The sequence below is a fragment of the Molothrus aeneus genome, chromosome 8, assembly GCF_037042795.1.
Source record: "Molothrus aeneus isolate 106 chromosome 8, BPBGC_Maene_1.0, whole genome shotgun sequence".
NCBI classification, from domain to species: Eukaryota; Metazoa; Chordata; class Aves; order Passeriformes; family Icteridae; genus Molothrus; species Molothrus aeneus.
The window spans coordinates 3,097,247-3,119,745 of record NC_089653.1 but is presented as its reverse complement, the minus strand read 5'-3'; the positions used below and the strand labels follow the sequence as shown (position 1 = coordinate 3,119,745).

At 44.2% G+C, this 22,499-nt stretch overlaps 1 protein-coding gene across 3 annotated transcripts in view; it reads right to left on the bottom strand.

Annotated features, from left to right (window-relative positions):
• MICU1 (mitochondrial calcium uptake 1) overlaps nt 1-22,499 on the bottom strand; it is a 94,009-nt gene that overhangs the window by 20,141 nt on the left and 51,369 nt on the right. For all 3 annotated transcript variants that reach the window (XM_066554447.1, XM_066554445.1, XM_066554446.1), the window contains 2 exons: nt 17,283-17,365; nt 9,507-9,704 (listed from right to left, as the gene is read on the bottom strand). In XM_066554447.1, coding sequence (XP_066410544.1) covers nt 9,507-9,704; nt 17,283-17,365 — 281 coding nt within the window. The remainder of the gene's footprint in view (nt 1-9,506; nt 9,705-17,282; nt 17,366-22,499) is intronic.

The window sequence follows — 22,499 nt, the reverse complement described above, 5'->3', positions numbered from 1 at the left end:
CCAGCTGTATTTTAGCAGCCTCCTAAATTTCTAGGAAGGTTTCCCCTAAAAACCAATCAAACAGATGATGTATTCCCTGCAACCTCAAAGCAAGGATCTTAAATAAATAAATGTATGTGTGTCACATTCCTAATTGAGACAGCAAAGAGAAATACATCTTCAAGGACATTTGGACGGGGAGAGGAGTATTGAGGGATGATCTCTGAGCTTCTTTCTGCAGGTTAAACAAAACCATCCACAGGAGAAATCTTGCTAATACTAATTCTGTCAGGTTTAGGGGTAGTGGGAAAAGGTGACCTGTTCCCAGAGCTGCTCTGTGCATAATAAGGAATCAAAAGGGTCTGGGAAATAATGATCTGTAGGGTAAAATTCAGATTCATAATATATGACCCTTTAAAGTGGTATTTGCTCAAAGCTTTATTTGACAGGCTGTAATACATTATTTATCTGCAAACTACTGCAGCACTGGCTCTGTTTACTGTTCTGGAGAAGGAGGCTGCCAGGATCTCTTGTCAAGTTGCATATACAACTATGACAGGAAGAAAAAGAAAGGGGAGAACACTATATATCTCTCTAAATCCCAGCAACCTCGTCCATCCAAAAAAATTTAATGTATTTGTGAGTAAGCTGAAGTGTTTGCACAGGCCCTGAATTACTGCCAGAAGAAAAGAAAGGGAAAAGTTTCTAAAGGCTTTTTGTTTGGGAAGATTGAAGATTTAAAATACTCTTTTTTTTTGGGGGGGGGGGATAATTATGCTGAAAGGTTTCTTCTGTGGACATGGATCTAAAGCATTGGATTTTGCAAGATGAAGCTCAGCCTGCTCTGGACACAGCCTACAAAGAGCCCCTGGGTGTAATTACTGCATTATTTGGTAAAACCCACCCAAAGACACAGCTCTAAAGATGTTCAGAGCTGCCAAAGTCAGAGGAATGAAAATGGGCAGAAGGAAATGCCAAACCCAGCCTGGACCATTGCTTCTTTTTTACCTTAAAATAATAAAGAAATGAAGGAAATGGGAGCTGTTTTCACATGAGAAAAATCCAATCTTCCAAATGCTCTCCCTGTTCACACTTTCCCCCCTCTACCTAAGTGAATATGTAGCAGCCAGATTAAAAATGTCCATCTGTCAGCAGCAGTGCAATCCCAGCAGACCTGATGCTGGAGAGAAGCTTTGGAGATTTCATTGACCTTGGCAAGCCACTGCTGCCTGCAAGGGGGAAAAATTCATTGCCATCACCAGCCACTTGTTCTGCTTTAATGAGCAATTAAAAAAGGTTATGTAAAGATGGCTGCACCTGAACTTCAGCCCCATGAATGAAAAGATCTTCCTGCAGGCTCTGAGCAGATCAGGGTTTTGAAATTCAGTGCAGTGAGGGAATGACAGGAAGGAAACCTGAAGAAAAGGAATCAGTAATGCTAAGGAAAAAGGACACGTTGATAAATTAAAGGGATGCAGAGGGGGCAGAGCTGAGCAATCTCCTCCCATGTCTGCTCTCCAGACCTGGCTCTGTTGCTGCCATCCCTGCCCTTGACAATGCTCCTGGTACCATGGAACACAGCAGTTTTTCTGTCCTGCATGCTCCCTGAATAAGAGGAAAGTTCAGAAGCAGAACAAAGTCCCAACCCTCCTGCAGGAAAACACACAGGACAGTGGAGCTGCAAGAACCTGAGTGAAGCCATTACTCTGAAAAATCCCAATATGTAAGTCTCCATGGAACTGCTGTACACAGTTTTATTAAGAAATACAGCTCCCTCACTGCCTGTTAAGAGTTCACACAGTTTTCTGCTTGACCTTGGTGTTAAATTCTCCAAGAAGAACAAGGTTGCAAGAGTTTAATTCAGCCTAGCAGGGAAAAGGGTCCTGCTTCCATGTTCCTCCTATATCAGCAGAAGCAAAGCCAGGGCTGCAGCACAGCCAGCAATGTGTGGAGCTGCAGAACAGCTCTGAATTCAGAGCCTGAAAGGGGAGAAAGAGCAGGAGGACTGAGTGTTTATTCATCCAGCAGCAGGAGGAGGCACAGGTCAGGTACCTGCTACAAGAACACACAGAGACATCCCCAACCTCTTGCCCACCAGCTTTTGCTGCTCCCTGCTGTTGGCTAACTTGGTTGTGCACACATCAACAAGAGCATCTATGCAGAATAGCTCCTATTTCCTAATTTATGGACTCTGATACAAACCTCCACACACTCCTGTGCCAAGGTAATGAATGCAAAGAGCACTCCTGGGATTTCATTTGCAGGGGTCCCACACAAGGCCCTGCGGCACTGCAGGAGCTCAGCAGTGGATTTACACACCCCTCATAAACCAAAGGAGCCTGTTGGTACAGAGCAAAGCCTTCCACTGCTGCTAATGATGCAGTAAATAGAAATTCCAATAAAACCCTCCACAGCTTCCCCTGCACAGCCACTGCATCAACCACACTCAAGTCACCTGGTTCTAACACAAGCAAGGCAGTTCCCTCCCCAGGTGGGTGCCCCATGAAGCATCCACCCCAAACAAGAGGATTCCACAGCTGCTCCTCTGTGTCCCAGCCATGCTCACAAGCAGCTGCAGCACATGAACTGCCACACACACCCTGCCAGCCTCACTGGCACACTCCTGCATCACTGGGTATTTTGGTGACCAGTGACAGACCCAAGGGAATAGCCTGAAGTTGTGGCAGGAGAAGTTTAGGGGATACTGGGCAAAGGTTCTTCCCCCAGAGGGTAGTCAGGCATTGAACAGCTTCCCAAGGAATGGGCATTGCCCCAAGGCTGCCAGAGCTCCAGGAGTGTTTGGATAATGTTCTCAGGCACAGGGTGGGATTGTTGGGTGTCCTGGGCAGGGCTCCATGATCCCTGTGGGTCCCTTCCCACTCAGGGCATTCTGTGATTTTACAGCTGACATGCAGTTGCTCAGTATGCTCTTATAATCCTGAGGCCCCAAAACCACCCCCCAGACTCTCTCAGAGTGAGGCACTGGGAGGGTTTGATTTCTCTGGCACAAGTTTCCTCACCTGGACTAGGGAGGAATCAGTCAGGAACAGCATTTATGGCATCTTCTGACTGAGGCACAAAGCCCAGCTTTTGGTAACTCCCCTGTGGCAGTGAAACCCCACCCACCAGCATTCCCCTGTTCCATGGAAAAAGGGACTCAACCTGCCTTGGATTTCAACTAAACTTTCCCTGGTGCACACTTAGGCATTTCATTACCTGCTCTGCTCTTCCTGATTGATGAAAATGACTTGCCTCAGACTCCTTTATGGTGACTCCTCGTGTTTACTGAGACAGTTATCTCTCCCTTCTGCCCTTCCTTTAAGCTGCACATACCACAGCCTCCTAACTCATCCCTAGCCTCAGATTTTTTTTCCATACTAATGTTCCACTCTGAATTCCCCCCAGATCTCTGGCTGACACTGGACAGGAAATGAATGCCAGCTTTTCCCCCAAACCTGAGATGGTGCAGTCAACCTGAAAGCTGCATGTGACCCTTTCCACTCACATGCCAAGAGAAAAGCAGGCTGCCAGCTCTGAATGCTGTCAAAAACAGGATGAGCTGTCCAAGTCACTTCCACTGCCTGCCCAGAAATTCCCAGATTCCATCTGTGTATGCTGGACTGTGCCTCCTTAACTGCAGAGCTCCCTGATGTGAAACTATTCACACTGCTTGGATGATCCCACTTTTAACTGGACATGTCACACAATTCTGTCACCCAGCACCCTTTCATGGCTATCCATCAAAGGCAGGGACATCAGCCTCACTTTGTTCCCTCAACTCCTTCCAGGGAAATGGAGAAGAAGGAATATGTAGGCCTGCAGGGTCTCCTGGTAACTCCCCTCTCCCTGGCACTAAATCCATCATGGCTTTGTCCATCTCTGACTTCAGTAAGTTCTTCTGGAGGGTACAGCCTCCATATCCAGATCCTCTTTTCCTCCAGAGGTGTTTAAAGGTTATTAGTTATCAACACACTTTTTATCTGGTCAGGGCCTGACAACAGTGACACATCACTCATCCTCTGGGATAAACAGAGCACTCATGGGGCACACTTTAGGCTTTCTGTATTTAGCCATCAGCCCATCCTCCTCTCCTTCCCCTGCAGCTAGGCCAGGAAATCACCAGCAGGGAACACAACTTTTGTGCCTGTCATTAATTGCCCTACTGAAGAAGCAATTCCACAAGTACTGGTTTGGCTTTTCAGATGTAAGGGTCACCTGAAGGAAGAGAAAGCAAATCTGGAGCTAAAGCAGGAGTTCTAGATATCCAGGATATAGATACAGAACTGACAAAACTGTGTAAGTACACAAAATCCACTACAGGACTGCTGAAAAGGCAGAATTCATAAGGAAAAAGGGAAAACCTGACATTCCCCATCATTGTTCCCACAGGGGCTGGGTCAGGGTGAGGTTGAAGTGAGAGGATCAGCAGGTAAAGGAAACCTTGAGAGACAACACAGCTGATCATGACACAGACTGTCATAAAAGTGACTTAAAACCAAACAAAAATGTCTTGTCTAAGTTCAGCAGCAAACTGACCTCTAAAAGGTCTGGGGTTTGGGCCCTTCCTTACCAAGCTCAGCCAATCGGACACTGTCAGACTTCATTTTTCAGGCTACTCAAAACCATTTACTTAAATTACTCATTTTCCCCCTAAATGACTGCAGCAGAAACAAAGATATGTGACTCATTACTGCAAGTTTTGTTACTGTTAACAAATCACTGAAAAGCTGTATTGCTCTGCCAGCCTATATAAAAACCAAGGCAGAATCCCAAAAAATCTTGAGTAAGCTGGTAACAACAGAGCAGTTTTTAATACCTGCTACAGGATTACTTGGATACTAACTATTCCAACACTGGGACTCAGAAAGGCACTTACAGATTTAAGTTATTACCATAAAACCCAAATCTGAAACCAGAGTATTTGTTAAGACAGGCCTGAGATCCCAAAGGATTGAGGACTTTCTAAGGAGCTGTGGGCAGATGGAAGAGCATCCAGCACCCCTTCTTCATAAAAACCAAACCAGGCAGTAACTCTATTAGCACTGGCCATGAAAACAGGAATTTCCAGGATAAAGAGGTTACTCCCACATCACCTGTCACAGAACAGACACAGAAGATAAGGAATTTTCCAGATGACAGCAGTGATGTCTTGTACCTTTGCCATATTCTTACAGAATCCCATTTTACTTTGCTTGGAAGACCTTTTTCTTGGGAGGGACATTGGGGCATCCTTAATCCTTGGGTAAGAGAAAAAATATGGAGATGAAATCAGTGCTATCAGCAGGTTTTGGGGTGCCTTGCAGGAGTGACAGAGACATGAAGAACAAAGGGCTCACACATCTCTTCTATGTGCACTTCCAGAATCCTAAAAGAATTTAGGCTGGGAGAGCCCCAAAGGCTGGCTGGGACTCCTTTTGGTCCTCCAAGGACACAGGGATATCTGGGACAGGCACTAACAAGCAGAAATAGCATAAACAATGATGTCAAGTCCTATTCATCTTCCAGACTCACAGAGATCTTCCACTCAAAAACCAAAAAAAGAGCCCAACACCACCTGTCCCAAGGGGACATGTGAGAGCTGCAGAGCCTGGCCAGATAAACTTGTCACTGTTTGTCAAAGCAAGCCACAAGTAAAGAGGGACTTCTGGCCACAGGACCTTGCCAGGAGCCCCATTTGCTGGGCTGGTTGCTGTGGCTCAGCCTTAGCTAAGCAGGACCACCCCATAACCCAAAAACTGACCACAGTTTTCTCCAAGTGGCCAAATCCCAAAATGTTGAAATAAGGCATTAAAACCTTCTCCTCTACCTCTGGCTGTGGTTACTTTCCTCATCCTTCTCTTCCTGCAACTGAGTTGACAGCTGAGTCTTCATAAAATGATGGAAAATATACTTGCATAAAAAAAGAAATAAAAGCAGAAAAGAAGAAAACAGCAGGCCATGGTTACTTAAACCTGCTATCAACACTTCAGCCATAAGGAACATTGAAATGTTCAGGGCTTTGTCTGAGTTAATTCCTCTGTGAGAGCTTCTGCTGAATCCTAGCAAGAAATATGCATGGGTATTTTGATTTAAAAAAAAAAATGAACCAAAATCAGTAAGAGGAAGATAAAGAGGGTTCAGATGGTCAGAAACTATTGTTCCACCTTCAGTCAGCAGAAAACAGCTCAAGTGTCTGAACTGCAGAAATGCCTGGATCCTGAGCTGAAGGGAAAAAGCTTTAAAAGAAAGTTTTTTCTTAAAGCAGCTTTCTTCCAGATGAGACAAAGCCAGGATCCCAGCTGGGGAACAGAGGCTGCAGCAGCCCCAGGAGATTCTTCAGACCTGTATTTCCCCAGGGACCTCCCCAGAGCTCTGATCATGAACAAAAACTGGGTTTCAAATGAACATCCCAGCTCCAGGCCATGCTCCATGCAGAGGATGAGCAGATGAGGGAAGAAGAGTTCAGCAGAGCACCACTTCTCACATTTTCCTGATTTACATGGTCAGGGTAAACCCCTCTCTTCTCAAGAGACATCTCATCTCTGAATTGCTGTGCTTTTCAAGCAGCTGAGGTCATTAGGGCACTCCCTGGCAAAGGAACAACACAAACCCACCAGACACTCTGGGAAAAGCTCCTTAAGTGTGAACAAACACATCAAATGTGAAGCAAGGAGGAAAGCTGGGAGATCAGGTCAAAAGAGATAAAAGCTGAAGAGGAGAGAAGCCACATTGCATAATGCTGGGGACAGAAATAGGCCTGTTTTGCCTAAATCAATGAGAGTTAGGAACAGGAAAATCAGGGCTTTAGTAGCATGAACTCAAGGAAAAGTTAAGTTTGGCAGAACCGAGCCACCAATCTTTCAGTGGAATTGAGTATCAGCCTGGTGCTGGTAGAGAGTCAGTAATGATGCCTTCATGATATTTGATAACTTACTCAGACATAAATATCTTTTTTTGTCCCCAGTTATAAATAATCTGTTAGAAAAGCAACTACTATTAGCCAGGAAGATGCACAATTGGCTGAAATCATCAAGAACTAAATTGTCACAGCAGAAAGAGAAGAACAGGTATCATGAAACTGAAAAGAAAAATCCCCATTGCCTCTTAATGAGGGAAGTGGGGAGCTGTGGAGGGAGCACAGGGTCAGGAACACTTCAGTGCCCACCCCTGGAGTGAACAGGGCAGGGGAAAACCAGGGCATGGAAAAACCTTTGCTTCTCTTGCCTTTACATTCAAGTTACACCTGATGTTTCTTCACCTTAAAAAGCATTTTATTCCTTTCAATTTGCAGAGGCACTGAAGAGCTGACCCAGTTCACAAAGAACATTTTCTTCAGGCAGCCAATTCCCCCTGCAAAGGCAGGGCCACAGCACCTGCTTTAATGGCCAGGAAATGAAGGCAGTGAACCAGGCAATTGCCTTCACAAAAATAAAATAATCAGTCCTTGGGTCAGTTTCTTATTTGGATTTGTAAATGCCAAATAAAAAAGGAAATAAATTCAGTTTTAAATTGCAATGACTGACTTGATAAGAACTTAAGAAAATGCTGATCACACAACCTGAGCATGTGAGCAATAATACACCAGGCTGAAGTGACAGAGCTCTGAATTCTGTAATCCTGATAGGCTGGGGGGCATCTTCTTATGCACAAATCCTGATTTCCAATGCAAATAAAAGCCTGGCTTTGCTGAAGCCAGGTTGAACCCTGCAGCCTGATGCAGTGATGGGCACCATTTCCAACTGAGTCAGCTCTACCTGAGAGCTGAGACAGACCAACAAGTCCCCTGTTGCTGTCCTTCTACTGATTTTATACAAAAGAACCAAATTTTAAAGGGTGATGCTTAAATTCAGGTTATGTGATGAGGAGCAGGAGGCTGGGAGCTGGTGTTAAAAGTCAGGGTAATGCAAATTAAAAAGGAGATTAAATTCAGAAGAGATGGACAACATTTCTCATAAAACATCCAGGAGTGAACAACAGAGGGCACATAACAGAGACCACCTATTTAGGAGGATCCAAACAAACCTTGAACACTTTCTCAGCAAAAAACATTCAGAATAATGAAGCAAACAGAAAAGGTGGGGACAAAAGCAGAGATGAAGTGTGGTATTTTTGGGGTTCCCCAGATGGAGGAGGAATGAAGGAATCTGACTCCATGTTGTAAGAAGGCCAATTTATTATTTTATGTTACTAAATTATATAAAAGAATACTATACTAAACTATACTAAAGAATAGAGAAAGGATACAGATAAAAGGCTAAAAGATAATAATGAATCTTGTGACTCTCTCCAGAGTCTGACACAGCCTGACTGTGATTGGTCATTAAGTTAAAACAATTCACATGAAACCAATAAAACAATGACCAGTTGGTAAACAATGTCCAAATCACATTCCAAAGCAGCAAAACACAGGAGAAGCAATCAGATAATTATTGTTTTCATTCTTCTCTGAGGCTTCTCAGCTTCCCAGGAGAAGAAATCCTGGCAAAGGGATTTTTCAGAAAATATGACAGTGACAATGAAGAGTTTTGGGAATGTTATAAATCCTGGTCCTTTAGGGCCCAGCTCACTGATTAGGACTGAGACCAACCTTCCTCAGCAAGGCAGCAACAGGCCACTCACAACCTCTGTTGTTTTTCCCTTAAATCATCCCCATCAGCAGTGCCAAGGCAACAGCCAGGATTTTAGAAGGACACACACCCAGGATGTACCAAGAGCAGCCACCAACAAATGCTGGAGATGTTCCTTGGGGAGTGCCACAGGCACTGAAATGCTCATCAGGGATTTAACAGCTTGGATCTGCAAGTCACAGCTGTAGAATTTCCCCCTGTACCCTTCTCAGTCTCTTGCTCCTCCTCCAGAAATTTTCCCCACTGTGAAAAATGCATATTTTATGATTGGCTTTTTGTAAATATTCAGATGAATATTATATGTGTTAAGTTAGAAAGCTATGCTGTATTAATTTTTTTAGTAGTGTGTTAAATCTAGTTTTAGGTTATAACATAATGCTAAAATAGAAACTATGCTATGTAGGATACTTTCTTTAAAGAAAGGACTTGCAGTGAGGTAGCAGCCACAGGACACCTGAATCTCTCAGAGAAAGAGAATTTATTGCTCCATTATCGAGTTCTTCCTGCCTTGCCCAGCCCTGAAGACTCAGTCAGGATTCAGAGGAAGAAGCTGACACTGCCCAGACAGAATCCTGTGTTTGAAGGGAATTTATGCATCATGGATGAGGTGTATGAATATGCAACAGGCTGTTGCTTTTAAGGGTTAATCCTCTGTTAACGTGGGGCCTTTTTTTGGGCTTATTTTGCCCAGAAAGAGGTACCTGGACTGTCCATAACTCTTTATTTCTATTGTCTCATATTGTCCTAATCCATATTGTCCAAATTATTATTACTCTAATTATATTGCTATTTTTATAACCATTTTATTATCATTACACTTTTAAAATTTTTAAACAACAACTGCCTGGCGTTTTTCACACCCACCCTAAGCACAACCCACGCTGCACTGCCCTCCCCTGGACAAAAACAACCATTCCAAACCTCAAGTTTCAGAATGTCGTGCTGCAGCTTGCGCTGGAAGTCCAGGAAGTGGGAGATGGTGAGCTTCCCCTTGAGGTCAGCCCCGAAGAAGTAGGTGGTGAGGGCGGAGTTGAAGCCGGTCTTGAGGGTGTTGCCGGTGGTGGAGCGGTCCCGGTGCCGCATGCCCATGCTGGTCTGGGAGCGGATGATGCTCTGCACCTACAAACCACAGGGACATGGCACAGTCAAAACCACACCAGTGCCTGTGCCAGCCTTTGTGGGGCTACCAGCTGTTGGTTTCTCTGTGCCAGGAAAATGAATACACAAACATCAGAGGTTTATTGTGATGGTGTTCACAGGGGTCTTATGTTGAGGGAAGAGATGAGGATCTGACTCCATGTTTCAGAAGGCTGATTTATTATTTTATGATATGTATTACATTAAAACTATACTAAAAGAATAGAAGAAAGGATTTCATCAGAAGGCTGGCTAAGAATAGAAAAAGAAAGAATGATAACAAAGGTTCTGTCTTGGACTCTCTGTCTGAGCCAGCTGACTGTGATTGGCCATTAATTAGAAACAACCACATGAGCCAATCCCAGATGCACCTGTTGCATTCCACAGCAGCAGATAACCATTGGTTACATTTTGTTCCTGAGGCCTCTCAGCTTCTCAGGAGGAAAAATCCTAAGGAAAGGATTTTCCATAAAAGATGTCTGCGACAGTTTATGTCCAAAAAGGAGACAGAGGAGTCCTTTTACTTTATTCAAATGAAGGGAGAGGCCATGGGGCATTCCCCTGGGATCTCTCCAATTTTTGGAGGATGCAGCCTCCCTTTTTATCCCAATTTCCCAGCCACATTTCCCTTCTCTCTTTCCTCATTGGCTGAGGGACTTGGAAGGTACAGACTTCCCAAAATGCCTGATACCATGTCAGAATTCAGGACATCCCTCTGGCTGTCCTGGATTGCCAGGACCCCTGCCAGGGGCCTCAGAGATCCTGGCACAGAGCCCAAGGCACCTGTGGGTTTGATTATGACCCGTGGAAAAAGATACCAGCCTTATATGAAAATCTGCAAACCGCGAAAGTATAAGTAGAATAATAATTAGCTTGTCACAGGGTGAGAAATAGATTTTTTGGGGTTTTTAGAATGGGGGTTCAGGAGGCAAGATGGAGGAATCTGGGCCTGTCCAGCCTTTCTCCTTCTTCTTCTTGGCCTCCATCTTCTGCTGTGATGGTGGCACTTTTAGATGGGTTTAGAGTAGAAGCTCACTGTCTAACATAGGTGATGGGTATTCAGAAGTTATGGTAAATAATGTACACATAGTTTTTAGTATAAAAAGATAACACCACCTCAGGGGCAGGCAGAGTGCCTCTGTCTGTTCTGCTAAATGGACCTTGGCGGGTCAGAGAAAGAATTTTATAGATAAGAAACAATAAACAACCTTGAGAATGAGAACTGAAGAGCTCTGACTCCTTCTTTGACTGCTGGGCTGGGAAAAGAGACTTTGTAACACATCTTGGGGTCACTGTGACCAGCTAAAGCCCCGAGAATACCAGAGATTTCCCTCTAATGTATAACCCTCCCTTTTAATTTTCAATTCTTATGGAATTTAGGGGTTTTTCTTCCCTATCGTTTCTTTCATCTTTCAATGTCTAATTTATTTTATCAGCAAACCTAAAGTTTATTTGTAAAAACAAATATCCTTTTCCATTCATCAGTCAGTGGAATCCTTCCCATTGTTTCTTTTATCTCCCAGTGCTGGTTTTATCTACCAGCAGACCCACAGCTTGTTTGGAAAGACAAATCTGCCATTCCTCTCATCTGGGTCTGGATTGAAGGCACTTCAGACAGTAGTTCATGTTCAGACTCAGGTGTTTATTATTTCTTATCAGTAAAACAGTCTCACTGCTGTGAGTTCAGCAGCTTTTCATTAGAAGGCACAAAATGGCAACAATTTCTGGTTCCAAGGTCTTTTAAGACTAAACTGTCCAGTTAAGAGCTGACACCTGGATTATTTTCCCTTTTAACCCAATAACTGATCCCACAGAGCTGCAATGGGGACTTTTCTGCCCAATGACAAAATGCCACCCAAAGCCATGGAGAAGGAGGAAGAAGCAGCATGAAGAAGAAACCCAGGGTGACACCCTGTGCCCTCCATCTTGCTTCCATCCACAGCACACTAAAAATCCCAAAACCTCAATTTCTCACCCAGTGATACACCTACACTGCTCTCTATAACCTATTGCAGACTTTTGTAGGTTCCAGTCTATCTTGAAGTCTGGGAAACTTTCTCCATGAATGAGGGTCAAAGTCAGTGCTCTCCCAGAGCAGACAGAGAAATATTCCCAGTGCTCTGGGTTTCCACAATACTTCTTTCTTTTCTTCCTAAAACAATTCTCAGGAGACACAACAATTCAAAAAGAGTCACAGAATGATTCAGGCTGGAAGTGACCTTAAAGACCATCTAGTTCCAAAACCCTTCCATGGGCAGGGACACTTTCCACTAGACCAGCTTGCTCCAGCCCTGTCCAGCCTGGCCTTGAACACCTCTAAGGATGAGGCCACAACCTCTCTCTAGCCAACCTAGGCTTTGGCTTTTTCAGTCCATTTTAAAGAAAGAAGAGAATCAAGTGCTTAAGATGAGTTTTAGGAAACAATTCAGCCAGTTTGCAGATAAACATTCTAGTGATGATCCCACCCCTGGTCAGCAGAGCAGCTTCTTCCCAGCAAAATCCCAGGAGGTGGGGAAGCTGCAACAATCACAGAATTCACAAGGTTGGAAGAGACTGTCAAGATCATTGAATCCAACCCAGCCCCAGCACCTCAACTAAACCCTGGCACCCAGGCTTAAACACATCCAGGGATGGTGGGGAAGAAAAACCTCTTCAAATGTTTTAGAGCTTCCACTCCTTTACTGTCCATCCTTGTGAGCTCACAGCACCCCCAGTTTGCTGACAACACATTTCTTCCCACTCAAGCACAAATCCTGGGGTTTTCAACCCAAGGGCACCCTCTCCTTGCTGCCTGCTGCTCTCTGTCACAGCTGGAAATTCCTCCATCCCTGGGGCTGTGCCACCCAGCAGAAGAGGCTCTTCAAAAGAACTTCCCTACCCCATAAAAGATGGCAAAAGGTTGACCATGAAGGATGTGACAGCCTGAAAATCCCAGAGTGTGTTATTTTAAGGGTTCTGTGCATATTTAAGGGGGCAGCCAAGCCAAATGCAGCCATGTCCTCTCTCCATCCTCAAGTATCTCACTAAACTACCAAGTGGATCTGAGTGATTATTGCTGGGATATGAGAAGCCAGGCTTATTCTCTGTATAGTAACTTACCTCTTCCAACAAGGCAGCAAAAGGATTCATATTAAGGACAATAAGTTTGAAAAAGAAGGAAAAAAACCCCACCTGAGAGCCCAGGCTTCCAAAGCTCCAGCAACCACCACTGTTTGCCATCAGCCTCCTCCCCTTGCAGACAAAAGTTGGAAGGGAGGAAGAAGAGCAGCTGCCAAGAGCTCCAGCTGTCACAAGGATGCCAGAACCTCATTATTGTGGTATTCAGTGTGTTCAACTTTTTCCTAATGAGAGTGTGAGTGCTGGAACAGCCCCAAAGGAGATGCTCTAGAGGAAAACACCACACTATTGCTGCTGGGTTCACCTTGCTGGAAACCCTGCATCCCCCACAGGCTGCTGGCTGTTCTTACACAAGGAAAATCAACTAGAGGAGAAAATGAAGAGGAAAAAAGTACAGAAAAGAGGTTTTGAGGCTTTTTGGTTACTCTGAGGTGAGGAAGGATGTGGGGTGACCTAATTGTGGCCTTTCAGTGCCTGAAGGGAGCCTGCAAGAAACATGGAGAGAGAATATTTACAAGGGTAATGGCTTTCCACTGAAAGACTGGAGCTTTAGACTACATTTTGAGAGGAAATTCTTCTCTGTGTGGGTGGTGAGGCCATGGCAGAGGTTGCCCAGAGAAGCTGTGGCTGCCCCATTCCTGGAAGTGTTCAAGGACAAGCTGGACAGAACCTGGAGCAACCTGGGACAGAGGAAGGTGTCCCTGCCCATGGCAGGGGGGTTGGATTGAGATGATCTTTAAGGTCCTTTCCAACCCAAACTATTCAGGAATTCTCTGATTTTTGCACTGTAAATAGCAACTCCTCAGTTTGCTTTGTGCTTCACTGTTAACTGTGAGCTCTGCATGCAGCACAGTTTGGAGACAAATATTTATAAAACTGTCTGAAGCAAGGCAATTTAAGGCCAGCTTGGAAAACTGCCCCTGTTTCTACATCAGTGTTTACCACACTGCAGACTGCTCCACAGAGCAGCTTTTCCTGCCTGTTATTTATGTGGAATCCTATGGCTCTCTTTTCCTCTCCCATCTGTAACAAGTGTTGGACAGGTTGAAAATCCACCTGTGGGCACTGGAGCCAAAATGATTGAAGCAGTCCCTGTTTTGGGTAATCCTTTCAATGCCCAGAAAGGCAGGCACCACTGCAAGGAGCTGCCCTCACCCACAGCTCATCAATCGTGCAAGGACAGGGAGCTCTGAGATGCTCCACTCTTTTTTGTTCCTATTTCAGCCTAAGTGTTTGTCATGTTTCATCTTCTGTACCAGATGAGGGGAAAAAAAAATTAAAATAGTTAAAGACTCAAAGAGAAATCACCAGTAACACTGCAGGCAAGTTTTCTACTTTTCAGCCAGCTTTTCTTTAAAAACAGAGGAGTAAACTAACAATTTATATGCCAAAGGATGAAGAATTGAAGGCAATACTGATGCAGGCACCACATTATTCAGGACTAAGCACTAACCACATGCCTCAACTGGATAAAAAGCCTGAAATTCTTCATCAAGGCCTGAAGAAATGAAATGGTTTTTTATTAGGCAGTTCAAGCCTCCAGCTAAGTCACATATTAGCTAAATTACTGAAGTAATTTTCTTTCCTGATGAGGTTTTCAAACATCAGTGAGAAGAGGGACCTGCTGTTGCCTGCCTCCAAAGACAAGGTGTGAGGGAGGAGTAGGAAGTTCATTGCCACGTGCTCACAGCCAGCAGGGATGGAATGATGGTGGTCCTTTTCTTCCCCCTCTTCTTCCACCCATTCTCCCCAAAGTGATGTTGCTCTTTTAAAGTGCTGCATAATCCCCTGAGAGGGTCAGTTCCAGCTGCTGCTGCCAGGTAAGATTAACAGGACAGAGCTGCAAACCCTGCCATCCTTCATGCTCTTCCTGAGGCATTTCCATAAGGAGTAAAAAAGAGGATTTATCATCTAAACAATTGTTTGTAATGTTAGATGTTTGCATAATGAGATATATGTGCCTCCCACTGGAGCTGAGTTTGTTCTTGCAGCAAATCAGTATCTTCACAGATATCTTCTCACTTTCCAAAACAGCTCCTTCATCCTCTTACTCTCAGCCTTTACCCAAATATTCTGATGCTAACCAGGAACTTTATTCCTTTCTATACAAGCAGTGACACAGGTAACCAGCTTAACAAAAATACCTTCCCCTTCCTAAGGATATTTATGGGACTTAATGCATGCATAACTTCCCCTGGTCTACTGGATGATTTGAAATAATTGAATTCAATTTTGTACCCTCATCTTCACAGCAATTAGGAAACATTCATCTTGTAGAAATGTTCCTTTTTCATGTTAGGTGGCTCTAATAAAAAAGCCAAACGTGACACCTGAGTTAGCACCTTGGCATCACTGCATTTTTAGTAGAAGGTTAATTGTTCTCTGCTTTTCTTAAATTCATCTATCTCCATAATTGATTTCATTCTAGAACACTGCAACTACCATAAATCACCTTTTGGGCTGTTCAATATCATCCCATAGCTGCAGTGGAGTGCTGTCTCCATGCACTATGCAGATAGAAAGAAGAACAATAATTTTTACTTGGGGAAAGGATGGTGTCAGGACCCAGGACATTCCTCTGGCTGCCCTGAGTGATTCCAGACCCTGGCAGGGGGCTCAGAGACCTTGGCACAGAGTCAAAGGCACCTGTGCCTTTGATTTTAGCCCATGGAAACAATTACCAACTTTGTGTGAGGATTTACAAGCCACAAGAGTTTGAGTAGAATGATAGTGAATTTGTCACAGGGTGAAAAAGTAGAATTTTAGGGTTATAGAAAGGGGGTTCAAGAGGAAAGATGAAGGAATCTGGGCATGTCCTGTCCTTCTTCTTCTTGTCCTCCATCTTCTGCTGGGATGGTGACACTGTTTGATTGGTTTAGGGTAGAGACAGACTGTCTAACATAGGTGATAGATATTGGAAAATGACTGTAAATAAAGCACACGTAGTTCTTAGTATAAAAAGCTAACACCGCCCCAAGGGTGGTCAGTGTGCCACAGCCCAACCTGCTGGACAGATCTCAGCAGGTCAGAGAAAGAATGGAACAGATAAGAGAAAATAAACAACCTTGAAAAGCAGAACCAACAGATCTTGACTTCTTCTTCTTTGGTCACGGGGCTGGGAAAAAGAGACTTTCTAATACCTCAGGGGTCATGTCAGCCACAGGAACCCAAGAGGAAGGAACATGACCAAAACCCCAGGTTTGCATTTCAAGCTGTCAAGTGAAGTGATGTCAGACTGCAGATCAACACACTCCACTCTCCTCATAGTCCAAAGTGTGCATCTAAACCCCTGCACTTACCCAGACATATTCCATGGCTCTGGAGCAAGCTCGTGATGATGACACCATACACACAGGTAATAATTTAGGGAGGATAGCAGCAAAATATTAGAAAAGGAAGGTAATTTAACAGACCTCCTTTGCCACTAGTTCTTCCCATTTATAACAAGAGCCTCAAACACAACCTTGTGGAGACTCTTCTGCAGTTAATTACTCATGGAGCCAACTCATGAGTAAGAATCTGTCCCTGCATTCTCCAGGGCTGCTTTGTTCTTGGGTAGCACTTTGTAAATGCATTTAAATTTCCTTTTATGAATAGCACACACTGGTGATTCAGGATGTGATTTCAGGATGTTTATAAGTTCCCAATATCTTAAGGCTAGAAATAGGCAAGGAAAATCTGCCTATTTCTAGCCTTAGGAGGGGAGGGCAAATCTTTTCCCCACTGACCGCTCGAGCCTTCAATCTATTCTCACTGAGACACAACCATAAATCACAGCTTATAGGAAGAGCTCACCAGTATCAGACATGAAGGCTAAACTCATTAAAAAACCTGCAGCAAAGTCCCTGCTGATGAAGCCTTGTAAGAAGTAAAGGACTAATGAAAATATGCTCTCACTAACACATTTTAGGATTACACTGGAATAAGTGGATAAACTCTCCTCTGAAGCAGACTTACCTTGCCTATTCTCTGAAGACAAAATCAAGGAATGCAGTAGAAGCTGTGAATGCAGTAGGATCAAAATCCCATTTTATCAGCAGAGTGAAAAAAAGTTCTTTGCCTACCTTGAAGGTGACTTTTTGTAAGGAAAATGTTCAAGAATCATAGAATGGTTTGGGTTGGAAGGGACCTTAAAGCTCATCCAGTTCCATGCCCTACCTTCCACCAGACCAGGTTGCTCCAAAGCCCACACAGCCTGGCCTTGAATGGTGGTGACAAAGCCACAAGAAACCTGAGTTTGTCCTGCTGGCTGTCCTGGATGAATGAACAATGTTCTCTTGACACATCCAGTTTAAAGAAACAAACAGCAGCACTGAAGCAGCACAGTAGAGCACAGAAGGGAAAGGTGCAAAGCAGCACTGAGCACAAAAATGAAGGCAGTAACATCACAGAGGGATGCTGTGCTTATGGCTCAGCTCCCACAGCACTGATTGCTCAACTTGCCTGCTCAAACTCCTCCATGTCCACCTCGCCGTCGCCGTTCAGATCAAACATCTTAAAGGCAATTTCAAAATTCCTCTGGGGAGCTACAGGAAAAACCCAACAAAACACAAAAACCAGTTAACAAAGATACAAAAGCTCAATTTAAAAAGGGCACAAGTTCTGAATGACTTTATCCAAAAGCAAATTTACTCAATTCTTTCAATTTTAGTGGAGAAATGCAGCTTGTAGGAACCCCTAGCTATGAGTTTCACGGTCCTCCTTTTACCAAAGGTCTTAACAAGGAGTTGTAAGGAGGAGATATTTCTGGAACATTTATTCTATTTACAGGTGGAAAAAGCTGGAAAGCAAGATGCCATCTGCTATTTCCAATGACAGTTAACAGAAAATGATGCTGCAGCAAGAGCTCCAGCGTGTTCCATGCAGTCAAACACCAGTTTGGCCAGAGGGTGTTCCCCAGGCACTGCACTCTCTGTGCCTCCCATGGGTGAGGAGCAGAGCTGGGATCTGGGCACTTCTCAGCTCTTGCCTCCCTGTACAAATTTAAACAAATCATGCCCACCCTGTCTGAGCCCAGTCATGACACTGAGATGAGCTGTGGGCTGGAGCTCACGAGCTGAGACGTTGCTGTACCTTATTTTTCATTGCATTTAGTCTGTGCTGTCACGGTTTATTTAGTCAGAACTGCAAAGGCATCACTTCCCAGCCAGCCACGCTCTTTTCCCTGCACCCTACCACAGAATTTCAGTACATTTCCATATTAGGCTCTGGAACCTGTCACTGTTTGAAGCCACAACGCAGCACCACAATTTTTTTTTCCCAAATTAAGTTAATATATGAGGATTTATCGTGCTCTGCTACTTTCAAATACACACCTCCTACAGGATTTGTGGTGTTTGCTGGGATTTCTAGGGAATCCTCTAGGTTATAACTAATGCTAAGGCTGTCAGCTTAAGTGATCAGTTAAAACTTAGCTGCTTTTTTCATTTCCCAAATCTAATGTAGATCACTGGTGAGGTTCAGCTCTCTTTAATTTCATCTGTGCAATCAACTTTTAATATTTCCAATGGATGCTCAGGGTATAATGAGTTTTTGCATCCACTCTTCTGTGGGAAGGCACTTCTCAAATGGGGGTGGGAGAGGGGAGACAAAGAGGAATCACTCAGACAAAAAGAAATGAATATGGAATTAACTGAACTGGATTTTGGATGTTTGTTACAGCTCCAGTTCAAAACTTTCACATTGTGTTTTCTCCTTGCTATAATAACAACCAGCACTTTATCAGGAAAAGATTCAACAGACAGGTTCATGAGACCCTTTTCCCAAACACTTTGTGCCCAAAATAGATGAGTAAGGGCATTGGGGCTGATGGCAGGGACAGCCTGTCAGGACCTGCTTGATATCCCCAGCACACGTGGTGCTGCTTTTATCATCCCTGCACTTCCAACTTCCCCCTGCCAATCCCTCGAGCCTGGAATTCCAGACACCACGTGCAGGAACAGCCTCTCCTGTGACCACAGCCACGTGCTGGGTCATCCCCCCTTCCAGCCACATCCCTGCTGGGCCTCCACACAGCTCTTCCCTCCTTCACTCGCTGTCCCTCATTAACTCACTGTTAATTGACCTGGGGACAGCCAGTCCCCCAGCACTACCTTCATAATCTCTCCAATGATACATCAAATTTAAGGGATTAAGCCTCCTCTGTATCCATCCAGTGTCTCCAGTGATTAATTCTCCATTTTATTGAAGAGCAACAAGCTTCCAACGTCTCCCTTAATATTTCAAGAACATGTGGAATTTTATTCACTTTAATTGCAAAAGCACTGCATGAAAGCCTGAGGGCAATTTCTTCTTATCAGCCCCAAAATCTGCCACCAAGGAAATGGTGTTTCCTCTGTGAGGAAGAGGAGGAACAGACAAAACTCTCATGTAGTTACAAGGTTGTAGAAAAAAGAGCAGTCAACACCTATTTCTTACCCCATTTTCTCTACAAGGATATAATGATGTTTATTTAAAGATTGGGAAATTGGTTATTCCTTGTGAAAAACTGTCACAGGTTGGGGTTTTTCCCCCCTCTTTTTAAGGAAATACATAATAGCACATCCCATTTGTGCAGACACATGGTGAACAGAGTAAAATACTCGTTTGTCCCTCACAAGGGCCATTTCCCTCCTTTTCTATCTCTAAACACACATTTCCATGAGTAATGTATCAAAGCCCCAGAGGAGAACAACACCTCCAAAATTTAAATGAGCAGTTCAGCATCAAAAATCTGCAGGGTCAGTATTTTCTAAAGGCAGAGAAGGGTGGCTTTAAATTGGCAAATTCAATTACTTCACTACTTCAGCTAATAAATGGCATGGCTGGTTTCTTCCTTTGATCTACATATCCAGCTCCAATTACCTGGAATGACACTTCCATCCCAACAATGTGACCCTGAGCCAGGGGAAGCAGAGGGCACCCAAGACAATTAGCTCATCCCAGTGCTGCTCAGGAAGGAATGTTCATTAGAGATGTACACCCCTGGTGTCCAGGGCTGGATTTATGGGGCCTGGCTCAGATGATTTCTGCCTCTCCCCTTGGCTGTGACGCTTCTGGCCAGGATTTATGTGGGAAGAGCTGTCCCTAGAGCTGCCAATCCCACTGTGCCTGCCTTGCCCATTACCTCAGCCTGCACAAGCTCCATTTCCCTTCCTCTCCCTGCATTTACATCCCTCAAACTCATAAACCATAAAATCAGCAGACACCAGATTGCCCAGCTAAATGTAGCCCTTCCCTCCCTCTTTTATTTTGCCCCCCAAATTTTACCATTCCCAGCTGCAGCATCTCTAAATTTCCCCACTGCCTCCATAATTAAGATGCCTCCAAACAACCCCAATATTCCTCCTGCAGTGGTTTCCAAAGCCATTTAAAGGACTCTTTGGTTCTCATATGGCCTAATGCCTGCCTCTATAAGGGAAAACCACCTCTGGATTTTCCCCAAGTGCTCTGCTGCATTCCCAGCTCTCTCTGATTGTGTGAGCTGTCTCCTCACCATCCTTTTTTACATTATTAAAAATAGAGACTGTTTCATTGCAACTGACTTCCCTTGGGCAATGAGGCAGAAACTGTTTCTTCAGTTTCTTTTTAAGCTTTATTTCTATCTTGAGATGTTCAGGAGGATCCTCCAAATCATTAACATGGAGGCATGGAATGGTTTGGATTGGAAGGAACCTTAGAAATCACCTATTTCCAATCCCTTCCATTGGGCCAACATGAGTGAAAATGTGGTACTGAAGCCCACACCACTATCAGTGAACTCCTAGCTAAGAGATATATGGAAAGACCCATATATATAGGCCTAGACACAGATACATGGAAAGATCTGGTTGAAATGATCCTTTAGATCCATAATTCCACCAGCTTTCCATGCCAAGTTGCTTTTTCAGCTAACCCAGGATTTAGTGCAAAGGGCAATTAACACTTTTCTTGATTCACTTCTTCCAATCAGATATCTGGGGACAGAAAGAGAGCAAATAAAGCAGAACCCAAACACAGGAATGGTGGAGAGATGAGTGTCCTTCACCAGCAAATAAATAACAAACAGCAGCACTGACCACATGGAAAAAACCCACTTGGATCCAGCAGGGTAAAGCCCCTGGGAAGGCCTGAGGGATGAGATGGCTTCATTAGGCATCTTTAAGCCAATGATGCCATTTTAAACTATTTTCAATTATTCAATGGACCAATTTGCAGCACTCAATTGCTCTTTACAGCCCTGTACTCTCAGCAGAAGCAATGCACTCTGAAAGACATTAAAAGCTCACTGATGAGAAAGGCCACATTTCCTTGGCTTTGTGCTCATTTGGGATCTTCTCTTTCCCAAAAACTCAATATTTGGAGACACCTCTCAGTGTACCTTGCTCTCTGACCTCCAGCAGAGGAACTGCATTTTAAGAAAACCAAAGTCTTAACACACATTTGGAGAACACCCATTGCTCCCTCCTCATGGAGCTGGGAATTTTTTTGCCAAAACAGGGTGATTTTGGTGATGTTACTTAGAGGAAGTAAAACTTCTGGCTACTCCTTAGAAAACACTAGAATATCTTGTCTTTTGGTGGGAATTTATACACAAAGCAGCTCATGGCTCCCAAGGCTTAGTAACTCCCCAAGCAACTCCAGTGTGGGAAGAAGGATCAAGAACTCAGCTGGGAAAAATCAGTCATTTAGAGTTAAATATCCTATGGTTGCTTCTTCTCCATTTATCCCAAAATGAAGAAAAATAGATGTGCAAAGGCCACAGTATCCTGAAAGTGAATCAATCCCCAATTAACACAGTCCTGAAGCAGAGACAGCTATCCATAGAATACAGATGGCTGAGCCCCAGCTGCAGTAAATATAGGGAAAAAAAACCCCATTAAACTTAATGTTGCAGATATTTTCCTTTCATTATTATTCCACCATTTCAGAAAATGAATCCAAATCACACCAAGTTGTTTTTTTTAATGTTAATCAACCCAGAAATGTAAGTAACAGGCAGCTAAAGAACTGAGCCCACAGCACTGAGCCACAATATCATCAGTTCCAGAGGAAAACTGAGTTATTTCTTCTCACAAAGAAGGATCAGAATTAACTGTGAAATAATCCTAGTGCATCATCTTGGGATACCAGGGAGAAATCCTTCCCTGGGAGGGTGGGGAGGCCCTGGCACAGGGTGCCCAGAGAAGCTGTGGCTGCCCCTGGATTCCTGAATCCCCCATCCCATCCCACCACACAAATCTGTGGGATGAAGAGATGAACAGAGGAAGAGCAGGTGAAGGATGCAGGCTGACAGAGCCTCCCATGCCCCAGTCTGAGTTTTCAAATCACTTGGGAACATCCCAAACTGCCAATTGTGAAAAATCATTCCTATTTCTGTCCTTCAGCATGGCAAAAGTGGGATGCCAAGCCAGAGAGCTCTCCCTGTGCCAGGAAGCAGCCAGGCTTGTGTTTGGAAGCTGGGCTATTCCTTGGAAGATGCTGCTCAGACACATCTTGGAAATGCCCCACAGCAGTGACTGGGCTGGCAGAAAGGCAGGAAGACATCCCTGCTCCAAACAGTGAGGGTGAGATGGACCCATGGAGGGTCAGGAAAGACTGAAGATAAAATGAACACGAACAGGACTACAAACAAAAACAGTCCTATAAACTCAAAGCAACCTTTTCTTGTGGGAATGGGTCCTGTGGCACAGGGCACAGCAG